This window comes from Gracilinanus agilis, chromosome 2 (assembly GCF_016433145.1).
Source record: "Gracilinanus agilis isolate LMUSP501 chromosome 2, AgileGrace, whole genome shotgun sequence".
Classification (NCBI taxonomy): Eukaryota; Metazoa; Chordata; class Mammalia; order Didelphimorphia; family Didelphidae; genus Gracilinanus; species Gracilinanus agilis.
In genome coordinates, this window is record NC_058131.1 from 529,820,349 (window position 1) to 529,841,763 (window position 21,415).

The 21,415-nt window shown below is 37.0% G+C and overlaps 1 protein-coding gene across 1 annotated transcript in view; it reads right to left on the minus strand.

The window, feature by feature from the left end:
- Window positions 1-21,415, minus strand: part of BUB1B (BUB1 mitotic checkpoint serine/threonine kinase B) — a 58,124-nt gene that overhangs the window by 16,687 nt on the left and 20,022 nt on the right. Inside the window, exons 9-15 of the mRNA XM_044660032.1 lie at window positions 15,415-15,526; window positions 14,629-14,716; window positions 12,440-12,528; window positions 12,025-12,071; window positions 11,041-11,101; window positions 10,831-10,936; window positions 7,037-7,314 (exon numbers count right to left, since the gene is read on the minus strand). Coding sequence (XP_044515967.1) covers window positions 7,037-7,314; window positions 10,831-10,936; window positions 11,041-11,101; window positions 12,025-12,071; window positions 12,440-12,528; window positions 14,629-14,716; window positions 15,415-15,526 — 781 coding nt within the window. The remainder of the gene's footprint in view (window positions 1-7,036; window positions 7,315-10,830; window positions 10,937-11,040; window positions 11,102-12,024; window positions 12,072-12,439; window positions 12,529-14,628; window positions 14,717-15,414; window positions 15,527-21,415) is intronic.

Here is a 21,415-nt window from a genome sequence, read left to right on the forward strand (position 1 = left end):
AGCGAATGGAAACAAATAAATGACAGTGAAGATATTTCTTTTACTGACCACTCTGATCAACTACTTCAAACTGATTTTCAGTTCTATCACTCTCACTAAAACTGCTCTTTCTAAAATTACCAGTCACTACCTAATTACAATACACAATAAGCTTTTTTCTGTCTCATCCTCTCTTCTGACCTGTTGACAAACCCCTCAAATAATATACTTTAACCTCTCGTCATTCTTCACAGATCTGCTCCTGGTTATTTTCTCTCTATTCTACTCCTAGGCAATCTCATTCACTTCAACTATAGGTCCTGTACCTCCAGAGCTTTAAATTGTTATCTCCCACTGCCTAAAGGACATCACCCTGACATCCAACCTGGTATAGCTCTAACTCAGCATGTCCAAAATCAAGCTTTTTATTTTGTCCCCTAAAATTATTTTCCCAACTCCAACATTCCTATTAGTAATATTAACATTTACTCAAGTCTCCTGCTTCTGAAACCTTACTGTTGTGATTCTTCCCTGTCCCTTGTAAGGATTCTTCCTAGTTCTACTTGAATGCATTTATTATACCACTGTCAGAATAAACATAAATAGATAAGACCACATCACCCCTCTGCTCAATGGAAAAAAACACTGGTTATTGAAGGATAGACTCATTAGTGTACTATTAGAACTCTGAAATGATCCAGCCTTTTAGAATGCAATTTGGAACCCACACCCCAGAAGTCACTGAACTGTGCAAACCTTTTGATTCAGCAATATCACTTTATTAATTTAAGCATATATCCTCAGAGAGGTAAATAAAACAGTACTTTTTGTTGTAGCAAAGAACTATGAAGTAAGGGGGTGCCTGTCAATTGGAAAATGGTTGGTTAAAAAAATGGTATCTGATGAAAGGGATAGATTTTCAGATAAACCTGAAGAACTTATATGAACTGATGCAAAGTGACAAACAGAACCAGAAGAACAATGTGTACAATGACTTAAATATTGTTAAAAGTAACAACTCTTGGGGCAGCAAGGTGGCTCAGTGGGATTGAGAGCGAGGCCTAGAGATGGAAGGTCCTGGATTCAAATATGACTCAGATATTCCTAGCTGTGGGACCCTGGGCAAGTCACTTTTAATTCCAATTCCCTAGTCACTTTTAATTCCAATTCCCTAGCCCTTGCAGTTCTTCTTTCTTGGAACCAATATACAGTATTGATTCTAAGATGGAAGGTATGGTTTAAAAAAAAAGTAACAACTCAACAACTCCGAAAGACATAATAAACTTTTTGATAAAAGTGATTGTCAACCATGTCTCTAGGGGGACCTATAATGAAGCATGCCTCTCATTTCCTAACAGGTGATGTAAGGTAAAGAATGAGACACGCATTTTTTTGCACAGGGCTAATGTGTGGATTTGTTTTGTTTGATTTTACTTTTTGTAGTAAGGAAAGTTTTGGGGAGGGGTGTGGAGATTAGAGTTGGGGGTTAATTAAGAATGACAATATAGTGATGCAAAAAAAAAAATGTCATTGAAGCATTTTTCAAAATGAACAGAACAGAAGGAAAATCATACACTGCCCCCCAATCCCCACCCCAAGACATTCAGATGGGATAGTTTTAAAACTAAGGTGCTGAATTTTTATGAACTTAAAATAAATGATCTTGAGTAAAATATAAATTCTTTGGGCTGAAATTCAAAGTCCTTCCACAATTGAGTTCTGCTACCTTTTCAGCCACACTCCTCTGCCAACTCTGTGTTCCAGTCCAATTGGATTATCATTTCTCCAAGAATACATGCCCTATAGCCCTCTTCTCTACAATATTGCTGTTCTATGTCTACAGCTTACACCCTCCTCCTCCTTTTGTAGTTGACTTCACACTGAGCCCACTTTCTCTCCTGGCTGGCCCTGGACAATCATCTACACATTCTCAAGTTTCAGATCCTATCTGCCTGCTGCTCCCCAGTGGGCATTTAATAATGCTTTCTAAGTGAATAATGGTTGATTTCCCAAAGCCTCAAACCTATTTAGTTCACTTGCCTCAAGGCTTTGATTCCTGTTTTCCCTTCCTTTTTCCTGTTCCAATGTCAAAAGTACTGCATTTCCCCCCCAAGAATGGTATAGAGAACTTGTGATGAGGAAACTCTCTTTTACCAATGCAGATTACTCAATCAATAAATATTCATCAAATCCAGCTCAGTGGCAAGCACTATGCTAGGTGCTCTGGAAGGACTAGTGTGGCCTTCTTTGCTACTGATCTGTATTATTTTCAGTCTGCAGTAATGAGTGTTTTTCAATTATCTGCCAACGGATTGCACTGGGGCAGTGTATGCTAGGTAAACTCTGGGCCTAGGCAGTAGATAAGATACCAGGGCATAGGTTATTCTCTATGGTGACATAGTTACAGAATCCTGGTCCTTTTGACTAAACTTTGTCCAGGTTCCTGTCTATTATTATAGGTAATTTATAAGAATAAGAGTATAAAGATAGTAGTCCCCTACTCCCTTATTTATTTCACTGTCTACCTCTGACCATAGCTTTAGGCTTCCCTAGCTTACCAGTAGGTTCTAAAATGGAAGGTGCTCCATGCTCCCCCCACTCTCCTAACTTGCCTTTTTTTACTCTGGACACTTTTCCCAGTACTCAAGAGCAGCTGGTTGTGTCTCTGTGCAGATATGGGCTGAAAAAATGCACTTACTTTTTCCTTAGATTTCTTAATAATTTCCTCAGTGTTTTTCTTTTCTTTTTTTTTTTTTTTTTTAAACTCCTTGCTAGAGTACTTGCAGGAGAACAGGGCTGTTCTGCTCCCACCCATTCCACCACCATACTGAGCACAGTCCCACTTTATAGAATCAGTCTAACTGTTGAAATGATGGCTTAACTTTTCCTTAAGATCCTGTGACCACCAAGGAAATCTACTGCCAAATTCTCTAGTTCCTATTCTTAGCTTAGGTTTATCCAGACCTAATTTCCTAATTTCTGACTCTAAAGAATAAGTAAAAACAAACTAGTCTCTAGCTACCACATAAATATTTCGTGAATTGAATCTTTGTCTAATATCCAAGTATTAAGTACTAGTAGTACACTATTCTATCTTTTAGCTACTTGATGATTACTCATTAGTACTTAACTCCTAACAATTACTCTAGTCATTAGAATACACAGTCATTTAGAAGGGTACACTAGAGGGAGCTATACCAAAGATAGAGTGCACATATGGGAAATATGCAATTAAAGGATTTTTAAATTGAATTTTCTTTATATCCCATTATAATACTATCTCCTCCACTAACTCAGGATAGGTGGAAAGTGGTGTTATAAATAAAGGGTCCAAGGGAGATGTATAGATATACAATGATGTTGATGTATCTATCTGTACTCTCCTCAGTTGCAGTTAATGGGAGGAACACCAACTCTGATCACCCTTGACTGCTGCTTTAAGTTATCCCTTTCTCTCTTAACAGCTGCCCAGTTAAGGACCATCAAGAGATTAGATAGATAGGTAACCATTCCTGGTCCAACCTGGGGTTGGATAGATTAGTATTGGGCTAATGATCTGCCTTGGATAAAGTGTTTAGGATCTGATTGCGTTTGACTCCCTTCCCAAGGGCCGTGATATAAAGACCACTCAGGAAGGTACTTGTTGTTGAACACTCTTTATCTACAAACAGGGAAAGGATAACAAGGTCAAGGATTGGGGATTGGAAACCCTATTGATCTATAGGAAACCCTAGTTGACAATCAGGACTGGAGGCTATTAATCTGGTGGAAGCTGGAGACTTACTCCCTCTATCTCTGGCGGGACCTGGCCACAGCCAAGCCAGAGAATAGGGAAAGCCATTAATGCAGATGTATTGATGATCTTATTCTCCCAGCTTTCTCACTACCAGTGTTGGTAATGCACTAGCTCTCACAGTCTATCAGGAAATATTCAGATTTATTCCTACTCTCTTCTTCATAGACCTCCCTGTCACCCTTCAACTACCCACTCAGTCCAGAGACTTCCCAGTCCAGAGACCTCCAGAGAGAGACCTCCTGGCTCACAGCACCTGGGAACATTCCGAGTCTTCCAACTGCCATCCCTGTCAGTTAAGGTGGCATCCATCACTTCCCAGATTATGAATATAACAGTGGGTCTTGCTTAGTCTTCAGTATTGCTCCAACTACACTACAGTTTTTCAGCATCCCTTTGTTTGACAAAACAACTGTTTGTTTGACTATTACTAACATATACCTTCCCCCACATAAAACCATGAAATGAGGTAAGTACAGCCAGAGACAAAGTAATGTCTCTAAGAGAATTGAGAAAGATGAAGAGATAAGAGGCTCTGGTAAACAGGAAGAACAGTTTTAGGGAGAGTGAGAAATCAAAGGACAGAGAGAAAGGAATTCAGAATTCACAATTGTGGAAGTGACAATTCTGAGTGATGGTGAAATCTAAGATATGACCATTCCTTTGCATATCAGGTAGAGTGAAGATATAGCTCACAAGAATTGAGACTGGTGAATGAGAGATCTAAGGGGCCCAGTGAGTCATTAAAAGGTATGTTGAACTCTCCAAGTATAAGAGCAACCTAGGTAAGACAATGCATGTGTGCATCAAGAGGTGGGAAATGCTAGAAGAAGGATAATGCTAAATGAAACCAGATGACATGAGAAGCTGTTTTCCAGGGAGCCTTTCTTTTGTTTTTCCCCACTTAATGATTAAATAATGTTTGCTGAACAAAGGAAAGAATCAGATATTGATTACACAACTTTTCCTTTAGGATTCAAAGCCCACAAAATTCATAATTTCATTTGCTGACATCATCCCTAGGAAACAAGAGGGAACCAGATGATTGATGACTATAAAAAAGCCTAGGATAATACCTGCACAGAAGGAAGAGAATTGGGAAATGTTAGGCACAGTGAACACTGAACAATACAACAAAAAATGAAGCCAATTATATCCTGAGAGAAAATAACAGTATACTCAATTCCACTGTCTTCTCAGAGCAAAGATCAAAATCATTACCAAATTAGAAGAATAAAAATAAGACTTAGCATGTAATTGAGGTCTTAGTTTTCAGTATTGACTCGGCTTATTTAAACAAGATTTTAATGTCCCCCAAACAAGGAATTAATAAAAAAGCAGACATCAACACTGACTACCATTTCCTAAGTGTAAAAAATATAAATCAAGTGTTATAAGGAGAAGAAAAGAACCTAGAAACTATCTTAGCCAATAAACATTTGACATCTTCATCAAATTAAAAGATACTGCAGCCAAAAAGCAGCATCAGTCTAGAACAGGGGTCGGCAACCTTTTTGGCCGTGAGAGTCATAAATGCCACATTTTTTAAAATGTAATTTCATGAGAGCCGTACAGTGCTCACAGTGAGCGCTCCTGTAACAGCGCCTGAAAAAAAATTGACTTTATGGCTCCTGCAGAAAGAGCCAGATATGGCTCAAGAGCCATACGTTGCCAACCCCTGGTCTAGAATATAAACTCATTCATAAAATCTTATGGAGGAGAGGAAGCCTGGTAAAGTGGATGGGAAGCTGGCCTTTGAGTTAGGAAGAAAAAAATGTATATGTCTATGTCTATCTTGGAAAGACATCATGGAAGGACAAATAATGAAGCTAGAATTGAAATAAGGTGAGAGGAGCCTGGATTGCATAATGCTTTTAATGATCCCAAACTTCTCTTTGAAACAAAGTCCCACCTTCTTATACTAGTGCTATATACCTTCAAGTCACAGAATTTCCAAAGTATTAAAGGTGAAGTTCACTCAAAGGTCAATGGAGAGAAAGAGGATAGGTGTGAGCATATGGTCTATGAGGAATTGTTTTCAGATGAGTAGCATAAAGGACACTTCTTGGGCATTCGAAAAGTATTCATGAAATGACAAAGAGAACAAGAGAATTAATGAGGTCTGATATCACCCTCTGAAGAACACACAGGAAGATACAAATAAGAATTAGAAAGGATAAAAAGACACCAATGGGCTCTGTGGTATCTGCATACTGTTGGACAATGCATCTAGATCATGAATCCAAAGTAGGAGAGCTCATAGGATCACAGATATAGAAGGAAGGGACTTCAGAAGCATTATGCAGTTTATTAAATATAATCCAGCCCCCTCTCACCGTATTCATCTAGCATATCCATTTTATTTATTTATTTTTAAACCCTTACCTTACTCTTTATTCCCTACCACACACACACACATTTTCTCCCTCCTTATCACCCTATAAACATCCCTACTTTCTTTCTTCTTTAAAACAACAACAAAAAAATCTTTATCTTCCATCTTAGAATCAATATTGCATATTGATTCCAAAGCAGAAGAGCAGTAAGGGCTAGGCAATGGAGGGTTAAGTGACTTGCCCAGGGTCACTCAGTAAGTGTCTGGGGCCAGATTTGAACCTAGGACCCCCAATCTCTAGGCCTGGCTCTCAATCCACTAAGCTCCCTAGCAGCCCCTTCCTTCCCACTTAATTTTAAAGAAGAGGAAACTGAGGCCCAGGGAGGTTAAATGACTTGTCTAAGGTCAACTATAAATATTATCAATCAGAATAGGAAATACACATGTATTATGGCTAGGAAAAACTTTCACACACCATATAATCAATGATCATCTAACTTCCCAGTCCAACGTCCTCTCCTTTAGACTCTGATACCTTTAACCCCAGGCATTTGAAATCTAACAAAACAGTATAACTTTAGTGAAATTTTGTTAATAATAATTGCGTAATGCTAGTTAATTTAAAGTGACTATTTAACATATTTGGGAACGTAGAAGTGAATCTTTATGTTGCAGTAGTTATTTCAGACCACACTAATTTATCTAATACTTTGGGTTTAGCATTATGATAAAGTTATATTAGTCTAGACAGCCATATCAAAACAAATTAAAAGCAAATTCTGAATGTAATTTAGCACCTAAAGAAAGTTAGAATAAAGTATACCTGGTACCCTTAAGATAGGCCATAGTCTTAGGAAACTGATAAGACACACAGTGAGGAAGGAAGGGCATAAAGAAGCAGATTCATATATATTACAATTCATAATTACCTCAACTTCTTAATGCCGAGAGCTTGGTTATAAGTAACCTCACAAACAGTCCGCTGGTTTAGAGAAGTTCGCTTCAACTGTAGATCTTCCTGAAGAATTCTCCCAGGATTGGCAGATGGTGGATGATTCTGTATTGTTATTCCATGAAAAGGAGTTGATACGAAGCGGGCTGCCCTAACAAAATCACAAGTGTCTTCTGGGTTGGGACATATAGGCATATTTCTAAAACCTGTGATAATGGCATCTTCACTCAGGGGCTCAATTCCAATGAACTCATCCTGAAATTTTTATGAGAAATATTTCAATAAGTCCATGAATTTTTTTAAGATAGAAAAGACCTTGGACATCAATAATAAAACCCTCAAAGAACTTTCTAGCTAAAGCACTGAAAAATTGTGTCATTAAATTGTGCTTATTCTACATGCACAATCTAAGAAGAGTATCTGTTATTAGAATCTTCCAGATTGAGGATTGTTGGTCATCATAAACCTTGAAGCACTATGAAAATATGATTTATTATTTTGTTCCTGAAATGCTAAGTCTGGCATCTGACTGTAATATCATATTGCTATTCTACTAAAACACAAACTTTGACAGGCTCTTCCTAACTAAAAAAGCTTCAAATATAAATCCAGTGATGAAAAACAGACATGTCTTAACCCAGCTAAATTACATCAGACATCATCAAGAACCCAAATGTTTTAGTCACAATTCACAAAAAATCATTTACCAGTGTATGGATAGGTGGTGATCTGCATCAGTGGAAGAAGTATCTTTCTACCTACACCAATTAAATCACAGAATCTTTTTTTAAAACCCTTACCTTCTGTCTTAAGAATCAATATTAGGTAGAAGAGCAGATACTGCAGAACAGTAAACACTGGATAATTAGGGTTAAAATGACTTGGCCCAGGTCACAAAACTAGAAAGTGTCTTGAGGGCAGATTTGAATCCAGGTCCTCTATCCACTGTGCTATGCTAGCTGTCCCTAAATCACAGAATCTTGAAGTATTATTATTATTCGCCTTGAAGAAGTTTCTATAAACCTAATCATTCCCCAGGAAATTTGGTTTAATAACACCAAATGGAAAAGGCAAATGTGAGGGGAGGCAGAAAAGTCTAGTAGTGACATTAAAGATTATGACAGCTGGAATTTTTAAAGTACCAAAGAAAAGGTCTTTGTAGATGTGCATCATTTAATACAACTACTTTATAAATGTAAATATGACCTATGGGAAAAATGTTTGGATATTAAAATACAAACCCAAACAGGTGAAAGTTATGAAAAAAGATATAAAAAGCAAATGAAAGAGATCCCTTCAATGCTTCACCCCACCTCAATTAATTTGGAATAAAATAGTCTTTTTGAATATACCATATGTCTCTAGCAAAGCTATCTCAAGGGAAGTAGCTAATCTTTTCCTAGCCCCTCAATCATTTTTAATCCAATTACCTTCTCCTTTATCCATTTAAGAAAGCTCTTAATGTGCAAGTGTGTAAGTCTTCACTGAAGATACTTTTAAAGACTTGTCAGACAGAAAAAGACTTTGATAGGAGAGCCAAGCCCACTGGAATAAGAAGGAATAGATACTGTTAAGTTTGAAGGAACTGTAGAGATCATCTGGTTTCAAATCTCCTACTCAATTGCAAGAAGCCTTTCAATAACATTTCTTACAGTCACTGAGCCTTTTGATTGAGCATATGCATCTACGAGCAGACTAATTGAGTGGATAGAGCACTAGGCCTAAAAATCAAGATGACTTGGGTTCAAATCTGGCCTCAGACACTTCCTAGCTGTGTAACCCTGGGCAAGTCACATAACCCTGTTTGTCTAGCCCTTGTGCCTCACTGTTGGATGGCTCTTTAGAAAGTTCTTTCTACTCTCCTCTCCATAACACTAAGTCAATTTTAGGCTTCAATGAGAAAAAGACTGGGAGAAGCTCTGAGTTGAAAAAGGAGAAAGAAATCAGGTAGCCTTAAAAAGGTTTTGGACTAGCAGGAAAGTCAAAGGATAAATCTGAGAAGAGGCATGTGAGAGAACAATCTCTAGATCCTGGTCCAGATTCTATTTCAGTTGAAAGAGGCTATTAAAAGATTAAGTAGGATTAAAGAGGATTAGACAATAGGACCTAAGGAGGAAGATGAAGAAGGAAAAGGTATTTGGCAAAACAAGGCAAATAAGAAGTAAGAAAAGGTAAGTGGAACAACTGGAGTTATAAAGCAAATTGATAGAGTGGATTATTAGGATGGGGCAAACAGGAACATAGGCTGGTAAAAGGCAAAGCCTAAGGAAAGGAAACTGAATGGAGTTATTAAGATAATTGGCTATAATGTTTTAACTAGGTATTTAGGGTTGAAACAATTAGTCACAAATAGCTTAATAGCCATAAAAACAAAAAATCCAAGGCTGAAAATCTCAATTAGGATAGAGATCTTGATAAGCTAGAGCCCTAGACCAAATTTAGTAAGATGAAATTCAAAAGGGACAAAGGTAAAGTCATACCTGGATAACAAAAAATAAACTCCACTAATATAGAATGGAAATAGAGTTAAGCAGCAATTGTTCTGAAAAAATATCTGGGGAATTTAATGGACTACATGCTCAATATGAAAAAGCAGTATAATGTGGTAGCAAAAAAAAAAAATTAATAGTTTTGGGCTGCACTAATAGAAGATAGTATCCAGAAATAGGAAGGTGATAGTCCCATTGTAATCTGCCCTTATTAGATCTCATCTGGAGTGATGTACTCAGTTCTGGGTAATGCAATTTAAAAGAATATTGACTCTGTGACCTAGGGCAAGTCACTCAACCTCCACTGCCGGCCTTGAAACCAATACACAGTATTGATTCCAAGATGGAAGATAAGGGTTTAAAGAATAATAATAAAAATAAAATAAAAGGACATTGAAAAGGGGCAGCTAGGTAGCATAGTAGATAAGAAATACAAGGTCTGGAGAGGGGAAGACCCGAGTTTAAATGTGACCTCAGATACTTTCTAACTATGTGACCCTAAACAAGTTGCTTAATCTCCATTTACCTAGCTCTTTTACTGCTCTTCTGACTTAGAATTTATACTAAGACAGAAAGTAATGGTTTAAACAAAAAGGGAATTGATAATCTAGTGAACATGACCAGAAAAGGGTAACAAAGCTGTTAAAAGATCATCGAGTCTGTCATTTATAAAGAACTAGGGAAGGTTAGCTTGGAGAAAAGATTCAGGAGGGATAGATAGCTGTGTTGAAGTATTTGAAGAGCAATTTAGAAAGATTAGACATGTTCTATTTGGCCACAGAGACTCAAACCGGGTGCAGCAGATAAGAAATGGCAAGAAGAGAAGTTAAGTTTGACACCATGAAAAGTTTCCCAACAATGAGAGTATCCAGAGTGGAATGAACTGCCACTAAATTTTCAAATTTTCATAAAGTGGATGACCAACTGGAACAGGAGGATTCTCGTTCTATCTATGTTGGATGAGATAGACACTGAAGTAAGTGTACTCTCAAATCCTGTTGATCGGTGATTCCTCTCCATTTAATACCTACCCTAGCTATTCACTGCTCCAGTTCTACTCTTGCAGAGATCAAAGAATAATCTAATAACTTTTTTCTAGATGATAGAAGTTCAAATATTTGAAAGTGGCTATTATGTCTTTTGTTCTTTACAATATATATTTACAGTTCATGCCCCATTGACCTGGAGTCATGCTGGGATACGGGGCCACACATTTTCAAATTTAGTCAGCATCAATGCAAGAGTTTTTTGCTCAAGTTTACTCAAGGATATTGCTACTTACACAAACTTCTAGAGAAAGATCTCCCTTTGAGGTCATGTCTTCTGAAGATTTTAGAACAGCAAGGGCTCTTCGTTGGCCTGATGCCTGTAGAGGATCTGGAGGAAGACTTAAGAGAAACACACCTTCTGTTTATATCTTTCTTTCTGAGTTGGTACAGTAACCCCCTAATTGAGCCTCAAGTTAATAAGATATTTTTGAAGCAAATCAAACCTGATGTTCTGGTCTTCTGAAGGAACAGATTCATCAAAAATGGAGAATGGTATGACAGGACCTACAGAACAAGACAAATTTGAGTCACATGCTAATATTTAGCATAAATATAATTTTTATCTTAAGTTGGCTTCCCACAAGAATTTGGGTCATAAGGAATTCCTTTAGCACTCCAATAATACCATTTGGAAAGGAAATCTTGTTTTGAAATTAGTAAGCAAAAGCCCCAAGCCAAAAGTATATCCTTGGTTTTTCTGTTTTTTAGCAAAGTACTCCAAATCTTACTCTATGGCCTAGCCTACTGAATACTTCTGAAGGCTTTAGCTTAATTATCTAGCAGCTGTCCTGGCAGATTCTTTTTGCTACCAGTTCAGGTTTAATGCTAAACCTATGGCCCCAAATCCTTCTAGAAGATAGTACCTCACTCTACTCTACTGCAGAAGGTACCATATTCAAGAGCTGCTATGATGATACCCACTCCTGAAATCAGTTACAAATGTTGACAGTCAAAGTAGAAGAATAGAGATTCCTGCAGCAAAGCCTTGGTTATTGGAGTCAATGAGCCTTATGTGGTTAGAGAACAGAGCAAACACAAGAGATCCTTAGTGAGTAGAAAAGCAGACCCTGGAAAATAGTTGGTTTCCGCCCCCCCCTCCCCCCAGCTATTATTCTACCTTCTTTACTATTGTCTCAACTATTTTTCACTTAAGACAAGGAAGGCTTTTATTTTGTAATCTGAGGGCAACAAATATATAGGAAAAATAATTCACTGTTGATCTCATATAAAATACCTGTGAAGATTAACACCCTCTTTAGGCAAAAAGATTTTAGAGGCTTCAAATGAAACCAAACCAATGTAAGAAGCCTCTTTTTTCATTCCTTTTAACATAATGAGGAAACTTTATGTAAACTATTCATTACTATGCATGCATTTTCCCCCTCACCAGCAAAATTTCCATTTAGAAATTTCTGAATATTACTTACCTTTAGAAGATAGTTCCTGCCAAGGGTTTTCTGCAAGTGAAGGTTCCCTGTTAAGAAGTTTACATTTTAAAAAATCATCCTCATACTTTAAAACAGAATTGTGCTTTTATTAAGCTTAAATCCAATTATTTGAATTCCTCCTTAGCCTATCTAATTTCCAAAGCACGGAAACAATTTTAAATCTGTACCCTCCTAGCCCTTCAAGAAGTTAGTACTATATCCTATCCTCCTCAAATCTATCTCTACATTCCAGACACTAAAAACTAGGAAAAAAACACTAATTTGCATTAGGAAATAAGTGAAAGATCTTAAGACATGAGAATAGTCATTATATCTTAAAATGCTCTGCTGTGTCACTCTTTCATTAATGAAATATTGGTCCTATATAAAATAAGAACTCAGGGAACACACAGACCTGAAAAGAACCTCCTCTCCTGGTACATCCTGAAGCCTGGGAGCAGATCCGCCATCAGCTGTCTCTCTTGTTGGCACCCTCTCTCCAGGCTGTTAACATTAAACAAACAAAATCAATGAGTCACTCACTATACTCTAGGAAAACTCACTATGCACGTTCAGAAATTAGTGTTCTGTTTAAAAGCAAGAATTAGGGCTTTTGTCTTCTCTGCCGTTATCTTGCTGAAATGTACCCACTCATGTCACCTCCATCCTATGCCCTCTTCTCCTTTGTAGATGCATATGCACCTTCTTATAGCCATGATCCATGATGGGGGTTCTTCATCTTTTTGGTGTATCATGAACCCCTTTTGTTAGTTGAGTGAAACCTATGGACTCCTCTGAAAAATGTTTTAAAATACACAAAATAAAGTACCTAGGGATAACAAAGGAAACCAATGATATTCAAACACAAGTCAAGAGGAAGGCAGTGATCATGTGTCAGTAAACAGCAGGTATGGCAGCAGGTATACCTATAGTAATTTCAAAGTAGTGATTAGCAGAAATGCTGTTTCCAGATACAACCACCCTTCATGACTTGGTCCCTTCCTACTTTTCAAGTCTCACACTTGACATGTAACTGAGTAAAAGTCATAAACCTTGGTTACTTCTTGCTGTTTCTCAAAAACAATACTCTATCTCTCCAGTTAGTTCCTATTTACCACTTATTCCCATTATCTCTGCCTCATGATTTCCCTGACTTCCTTCAAGCTTCTGCTCAACCCTACACCTTGTTCAGGAGTCTTTTCCTGCTCCCTCTAGATGCTAATGCCTTCCCTCTGAATCACCACTTATTTTTCAGGTACATAGCCATTTGCATTTTGTTTTCTCCATTAGAAAGCTCATTGAGGACGGAAACTGCCTCTTCCTTTCTTTTATTATTGTGTGCCTATGTATTTGCTATAGGCAAGTCAACAGTAAATATATTTAATAAATGCTGTTTGATAAATGCCTGTTGATATTTGTACAACTGTAATGTGATATGAAAAGATTTATGATTTTTATTGGTGACAAAGTTGAAAATTCTGCTACTACTATGGTCTGTTGCTCAGTTCCTACATGAAGGAGATGATAAATTTTAGTTAGACAAGATGGTTTTATGTAATAATGACTTGTCCCATTCAGATTCATAGACATACTGCAATCTCTCCAGGGACTTTTAGATTAAGAACTGCTACTTTAGCAGGCATCATGAAAAAGAAATATTCCTTGACAATTTACATTTCCAGTACCAACAACTAAAAATGCTCACAAATTCAGATTTATAAGACAACAAGGTGGCTCAGTGGATTGAGAGCCACGCCTAGAGATGGGAGGTCATAGGTTCAAATGTGGCCTCAGACACTACCTAGCTGTGTGACCCTGGGCAAGTCACTTAACCCCCATTTCCTAGCCCATACCGCTCTTCTGCCTTGGAACTAATGCACAGTACTGATTCTAAGATAGAAGGTTTAAAAACAAAAAAATTCAAATTTAGCCTAATGATGTTTTATATAGTATGCTGAACTTTTTCAGAAAATTTCATTTAAAATACAAAGACAGACTAGGCCAAAATCAAACACCAAAATACAGTGGCACCTTGACACAGGAGTTTAATTCATTCCATGACCAAGCTCGTAACTTAATTTGCTCATGTGTCAAATCGAATTTCCCCATTTAAATGAATGGAAAGGCAATTAATTCATTCCAGTCCCAAAAAAACACATGAATTTTTTGTTTTATATGCTTTTAAATATGAAAACGTACTTTATAAATATCAAATAAATCTATTTATAGGTAATGAGAAAGAATATAAAGAAATAAACTTGCTTATGAAACGTTATTTACCTTAAAAGTGAGGTGAAGATGCTGGTGGAGAAGGTTTTCATTTCATGCGCTACTGCTTTACATAACTTACTCTCTACATACATAATGCTACATTTAAATGCAAAATTGACCTTACACATTACCTATGATATGTAATTTATTGCTAAACTTAATTGCTATTTTTTAACTTTGCTTAATTATCATCATTTTCTTCATTGAATTTTGGCTGTTTTGCCACATTTTCCTTGCTCTGACATGGCTTGTTGCAACTTTTTCTGGGTATCTTCTCAATAGACTGTTTAATTTTTTCCCAAATCCTCAAGATTTCCTTAATCTTGCTTGTACCTCATCCACCTTGGGCTCCTCCCCACTAATTTCTTGCAAAACGTCTGTGTGATGCTGCAACTCCTTCAATTCCTCCATCATCAGGACCCATGGTTAAAAAGTTAAGAAATTTGCCAAAAACAAAAAACAAAAAACTGATAATAAAGACAAAAACAAAGAAGGCTTTAAGCAATTCAATACAGATGTTCGCATGGCTGGATGAACACTAAACTAAATGAGATAGCCTCCTGTTATTGTTGAAACCAAATGTTTGGCAGGCTATCTAGTAAAGGATGGCGGAAGCTCGTGATTCAAATATCTGCTCATGTCTTAAAGCAAAAGTTCCCGATCCTGACTCCTTGCATCTCAAATTGCTCATGACTTAAGGTGCTTGTTTTTCAAGGTACCACTGTAATGGGTTCACCTGGAATCTCAATTTATACTATTTACTCAATGCTCCTTAGTTTTTCATCTTCAACAATGTGTTCTTTTTTTTTTTTTTTAATAACCTTTACCTTCCATCTTGGAGTCAACACGGTGTATTGGCTCCAAGGCAGAAGAGTGGTAAGGATAGGCAATGGGGGTCAAGTGACTTGCCCAGGGTCACACAGCTGGGAAATGTCTGAGGCCAGATGTGAACCTAGGACCTCCCGTCTCTAGGCCTGGCTCTCAATCCACTGAGCTACCCAGCTGCCCCCAACAATGTGCTCTTAACTATGTGAAAACTAATAACCCAAAAAGGCAAAATGTGAACATACCTTCCAGGTCAACTTTTAGAATCAATCTGCTGTTACTAGAAAATGTACCTGAACACATGGCCTTTCTTGCAGGGTTGTCTGGATTTCCTTTATCATCTTCTCCATCTCTTCAATCTGCTTCCGCATCTCTGCTCTTTTCTGTGCCCCTGTCAGCAACTCAACTGGAGACAAAAAGTCTAGTGAGACATTATACAACCCCCATTTTCTTCCATTCTTAAATTGTCTTTTTAACTTACTATTCTAACTGATCCTGATATATCAATCAATCAACATGCGTTCATTAAAAATTACCTTTGTTCTAGTCACTGTGATAGGCACTGGGTGGACAAACAATTCTTGCCCTAAAATTGCTTATCTTCATTTTGAGAAAGACAGCGCACACACACCGCCCATCCAAATAAATACAAGGAAATTTGTAGGGAAAGAAATTAGTAGCAGGAAGTACTTCAAGCTGGAAAGGCTTCATAGAGAAAGTGGTATTTGAACTGAAAAAAATTTTTTTAATCCCTTCCCTTCCATCTTGGAGTCAATACTGTGTATTGGCTCCAAGGCAGAAGAGTGGTAATGGTAGGTAGGCAATGGGGATTAAGTGACTTGCCCAGGGTCACACAGCTGGGAATTGTCCGAGGCCAGATTTGAACCTAGGACCTCCTAGGCCTGGCTCTCAATCCACTGAGTCACCCAAATGCCCCCTGAAGTGAATTTTAAAGGAGACTACAGAGTCTAAAGAAGAGGTGGTGAGGAGGAAGTACATTCTGAATGGAGGAGGGAGTTGGAGTGTCATCTGTGAGTAATATCAAGAAATCCAATTTGCCTAGAAGGTTAAATACATAAGGAGTAATATGTAGGAGTGTAAGAGGGAGATTTTAGGTATTTTATAGGTATATATTTAAAGTGTGGCCACCAGGAATCAACAATTCAGATTGATTCCATAATAAAAATAGACCCAAGTCAGGATCGGGTTTAAGGTAGTTTGTTTACAATTAGGAAGGTAAAAGGTAGGGAAATAGAGAGGGTTAAAAGGCTAATTAAACTAAATTATACACCACAAGACCTTAGCAATCAGAGAGGTAAAGGCCTACTTAAGGTAGAGTTTGGAAAAACGCCAAGGTAGGCCAAGGAAGTCAGCCTAACTTATGCTTCAGCACCAAGTTCAAAGGGGGAACTGCCCCAACAGGAAGTAACCAACATACTTGAAGAGATAGTGCCTCCTGTGGGTCCACCTCTAATTCAAGTGGACAAATGGCAGCCTCTACACTGATTTGGACTGCCCAAAGGGCAGTCCCTTGTTCTTGATTTGTTATTTATTGTCACTTATTATTATTTTTGTTATTGTGTGGGTAACTCATCTCCCCTCCCCACTAAGGGAGGTGGGGATGATATCATCTAGATGCCTAGGGTAAGTAGAGTTTTAACTATGAATGGGCTAGAGCTAATTCCATTTACACAGGAGGAAATGTCTTTTCTGTTATAATGGGTCTTGCTCCTTCCTTTGACCCTAGCCTCAAAGCCTACCCTTATTTTACACATTCCTTATATGTCTAACCCAACATTACCAAGTACCAGTTGGATGTTTTGAATTTCATGTCCCATAGTGATTTAAAATTTAACACGTTCAAAACAGAAATCACTGTCTTTACTTTCCCCTTTTCCAAACATTCCTGTTACTGTCAAGGGCACCATCATCCTTCCATTTATCCAAATTTACAACCCCAGTATCATCCTGGAGTACTCTTTCCCCCCTATATGTACAAATCATTTGCCAAATCTTATTATTTCTTGCCCTATTATCAGTCACATATATAATCTAATCATATAGCTATTATTCTCATTCAGGTCTTTATCATTCTTTGCAGTAATCTTTTTAAAATTGAAAATCTTTTGTTTTTATATCAATTAAGTTTCTTCCTACCTCCTTTCCTCTCCCCACTTCCAAAGAATTATCCCAATAGCAAAATTGTTATAGAAAGAAAAGGGAAAAATCAAAATCAATTCATCAAAAAAAAAAAATCTGATAATAAATGTTAATACTCCACACTCATGGAAAGAGGTGGGGGTGGTGGGAAACTGAGGGGAACATATCTTCTCATATCTCTTCTTTGGAGCCTTTTAATTAGACTCCCTGTTCCAATCAACTGCCAAAGTTATTTTCTTCAACACAAGTCTGACAATTTCACTCTCCTCTACTCAATGAGCCCAAATGGCTCAATCTTTATTTGGAATTTAGTTGAGTTCACGACCTTCCCATTTTTCCAATTTTCAACAAAGAACTCTTTCCATGTACTCAGAAGTCCAGCTCCACCTTCTATCTTTGTGCCTCAGTGCTAGTTGTCTACCACACCTACAATATTCTGCTAACCTCTACCCTTTAAACTCTTTGGTTTCCTTTAAGACTCGATTCATATACTGCCTCCTCTGGGAGGTCTTTTTCTAATCCTCCTCCACTTCTATAAGTGTCTTCTCCGTAGATTATTGTTCATCTTCCTTGTACTAGTCTTCTATGTATAGATTTATGTATATGTTGTATCCCAATTAGAATGTAAACTCTTTGAGGGTAGAGATTTTTGCTTTTTTCTTTATATATCCAGATACATAGTAAATACTTAATAAATGCTTCTTGACTGATCTATTTTTATTTTTAAAAATAGTATAATAAACAACCCAACAGTGATGATCAAACAGTTGTCAACAATTCAAAATTATTTTACCAAAGGATTTACAAGGTGTGAAACTGGAATTTATTACCCTAAAAACTATGATCCCCAGCAAAAACTACAATTCCCAGGACCCCACTCACTTCCTGTCATTATTGCTGACTCAGACAGGAGATAAATTGGGTGGAGTTCTATGTCTAGCCCTCTTTTTCCTTCCTGTTGGCGGTTTTGGTGGAGCAGGCATTTTGAACAGGTAGAAAAAACTTGGTCACATGGTTCTATTTTGTCAGATAATAAACTTTATAAAAAATAATACTTAAAATATTCAACTTTAATTTTACTCTTACAAAGGATAGAAACTACATAAGGTGGGCAATGAAGAGATACAAAGATCACATGCAAAGTCTAATGTAATACATAAGTCGGTATCTTTCAGTTGGGTACCTTTGTCTGGTCACCCAGATTCAAAATACTCCCCAATCCCTAGCCTATGATGCTTTCTTCTGAACTGAGAAAACCAAAATTCAAATTCTAGATTGCTTCTATACCAATGGTCCAGGTTGGACTTTTCTTAAGCATCTCCTGACCACTAAGTAAACAGTAATTTGTCATTTCAATCTCATCAAATGCTTTTTATGGTGCTCACTGTATGCCAAAGACTATCTAAGGTTAAAAGAAAAAATGTAAAGTTTAGCTAAGACATGCTTCCTTCATAGTGCTCGCAAACTACTCAGGGATAAAACACACAGATAAAATGACTTAAGACAATAATAGGTGATAAGCCCATTGAAGAAGTACAAACCAAAGTGCTTTGTAAAGTGGGGACTGGAGGTAATTACCTATTTAGAGTAAATGAGAAGCAGAAGAGGAAATTGGCAGATTCATGGAGATAGAGAATGGTAGAAATTCAAAGCCAAGGAAATCACAGGACATTCCAGGCACAAGGTGCCAAACTTGTTTAAGGGAACAAGTAAGTCAAACCAACCATCTCTTTCACAGGGAATAGCCATGATTTTTATTTTTAAAAAGATAATCAAATCTGACAAAGACAAGTTGTCATGTTCAGGAACAGAGAAGAGAGATAAGGAGGTTAGCGAGGGCCTTTGAGGTTAGAGGTAAAAAGATAGTGATAAATTTCCAGTCAAATAATTAAGCCAACAATTTATAAGTCAACAAATAATTATCAAACATCTACTGTGTGCATTACATTGTGGTAGGTGCTATCATGGAAAATAGAATCTAGGATCTCACTGTTCCATAATTAGTCTAGATATTTTTAAAAAGCACTAAACAGTCATAGTGAGAAAACCACAAGTATTTAAGAACCAGATAGCATTTATGAAGTAGTCACCAATCTTAAGTCAAAAACAGAAAAATTACAGATTATTACTCTTATTTCTCTTTAAGGCTTTCACAGCTCCCATAATGGTGACAAAACTCTCTATACAATATATATCTAAAATAGTATGCTCCCTACCTGGTACCTTAAATCCTTCTAGCTAATCTAAATCCCAGGTAAAATCTTACACTTCTATAGTGGGCCTATTTCCATCCCTGGCTTCTGTAAGACTCACTCAAACTTGCTTGTTTCCTGTTTTCTACCTACTACCTAGATGGCTAAAGTTCTTTCTGCCTTACTTCAAGCTGTGTCACCCTGGAATATTAGCTCTCTTGACAGGTGCTGTCCATTTCCTGTTAATTCTTTTTTTTTTAAAAGCCTTACCTTCTGTCTTGGAATTAATACTATATTATTTTCAAGGCAGAAGAATTTATCTGTTAATTCTTAACAGGACAATAATCACAAAATAAAGATAAGTAAAATAATTTTGAATAATGACTTCAGAAGACTGCTTATGAAGCATGATTGCTGCCTCTAGGCAGAGATGATGGACTAGGAGTGGAGAAGGAGATACATTTTTCAGATAGGGCTAATATGTTTATTTGTTTTGACTATACTTATGTTTTACAAGGGAGGGCTTCAACCAGGTGTGAGTTAGGGAGAAGTGATTAGGATGCAAAACAAAATTTAAAAACCCTATTATTAATAAAAGTTACACATGTATACAAAGTCAGAAGGGTGCACAAATAGGACAACTTTTTTGTCATCTTAAGTGTATATATACTCTTTGAAAATTAATTTTTTGAGGGCATATACGTAGCTTAGCCAGGCCCAGAGATAGGAGGAGGTCCTGGGTTCAAATCTGACCTAGCTGTGTGACACTGGGCAAATCACTTAACTTCCATTGCCTAGCCTTTACTGCTCTTCTGTCTTGGAACCAATACAATATACAGTATTGATCCAAAGATGGAAGTTAAGGATTTAAAAAAAAAAAAAGAAAATTATTTTTTTAAGTTAACAAGCATTTAAAAAAATGTACCCTCCCTACTATTTCTCCCTCCCCACAACCCTATTAAGCAAGTAAAAACAAATCTGAAAAACTAAGCCTTCAGCATGTAGTTACATAAACTGGTAAGACAAATTTGCCACATTAGTTCTCTCTGGAAATCTTGCTTTTTAAAATTTCATCCTCTCTTAGGAGATGACATGTTTCATCTTCATTCCTTTAGACCAGTGATTTCCAAAGTGGGTGCCACCGCCCCCTGGTGGGTGCTGCAGCGATCCAGGGGAGCGGCGATGGCCACAGGTGCATTTATCTTTCCTATTAATTGCTATTAAAATTTTTTAAAAAATTATTTCCAGGGGTTCTAAGTAATATTTTTTCTGGAAAGGGGGCGGTAGGCCAAAAAAGTTTGGGAACTATTGCTTTAGACAGACTTGTGGTTTATCCTTGCATTGACTATAGTTCTAAAGTCTTTCAAAATTGTTTTCTCTATAATTGTTATCGTATATAAATTGTTCTCATATTTCTGGTCACTTTGCTCTGCATTAGTCATAGTGTCTTCCCAGTTTCCTCTGAAATTGTCCATTTCATCATTTCTTATGGCACAATAATATTCCATTACATTCATCTAATAATTCTCAAGAGGAGGATATCCCATTAGTTTCCAATTTTTAAGTATAGGAAAAGAGCTGGCATAAATATTTTTGTACTAATGATTTAAAAAAAACAAAACCAGGTAGTCCATCACCTGGAGAATGAGTAAACAAATTGTGGCATTTGGAAATAATAGGATATAACTATAACACAAGAAATAACGAATTCAGAGAAGGATGAAAAGATGGATGAACTGGTACAGAATGAAATAAATAGAACCAGCTAAGTCAATATATAAAAGACTACAATGCTAGAAATGGATCAAAAAAAGAAAAAAAGCAAGAAACCAAATGTTGTGTAAATATAATGACTAATTTTGGTCCTAGAGAAGTTGAAAAATGTTCCCTATTGCTGAGGTTGGAGACAATGGTTACTGTATACTACAAAACAAAGTTGATTG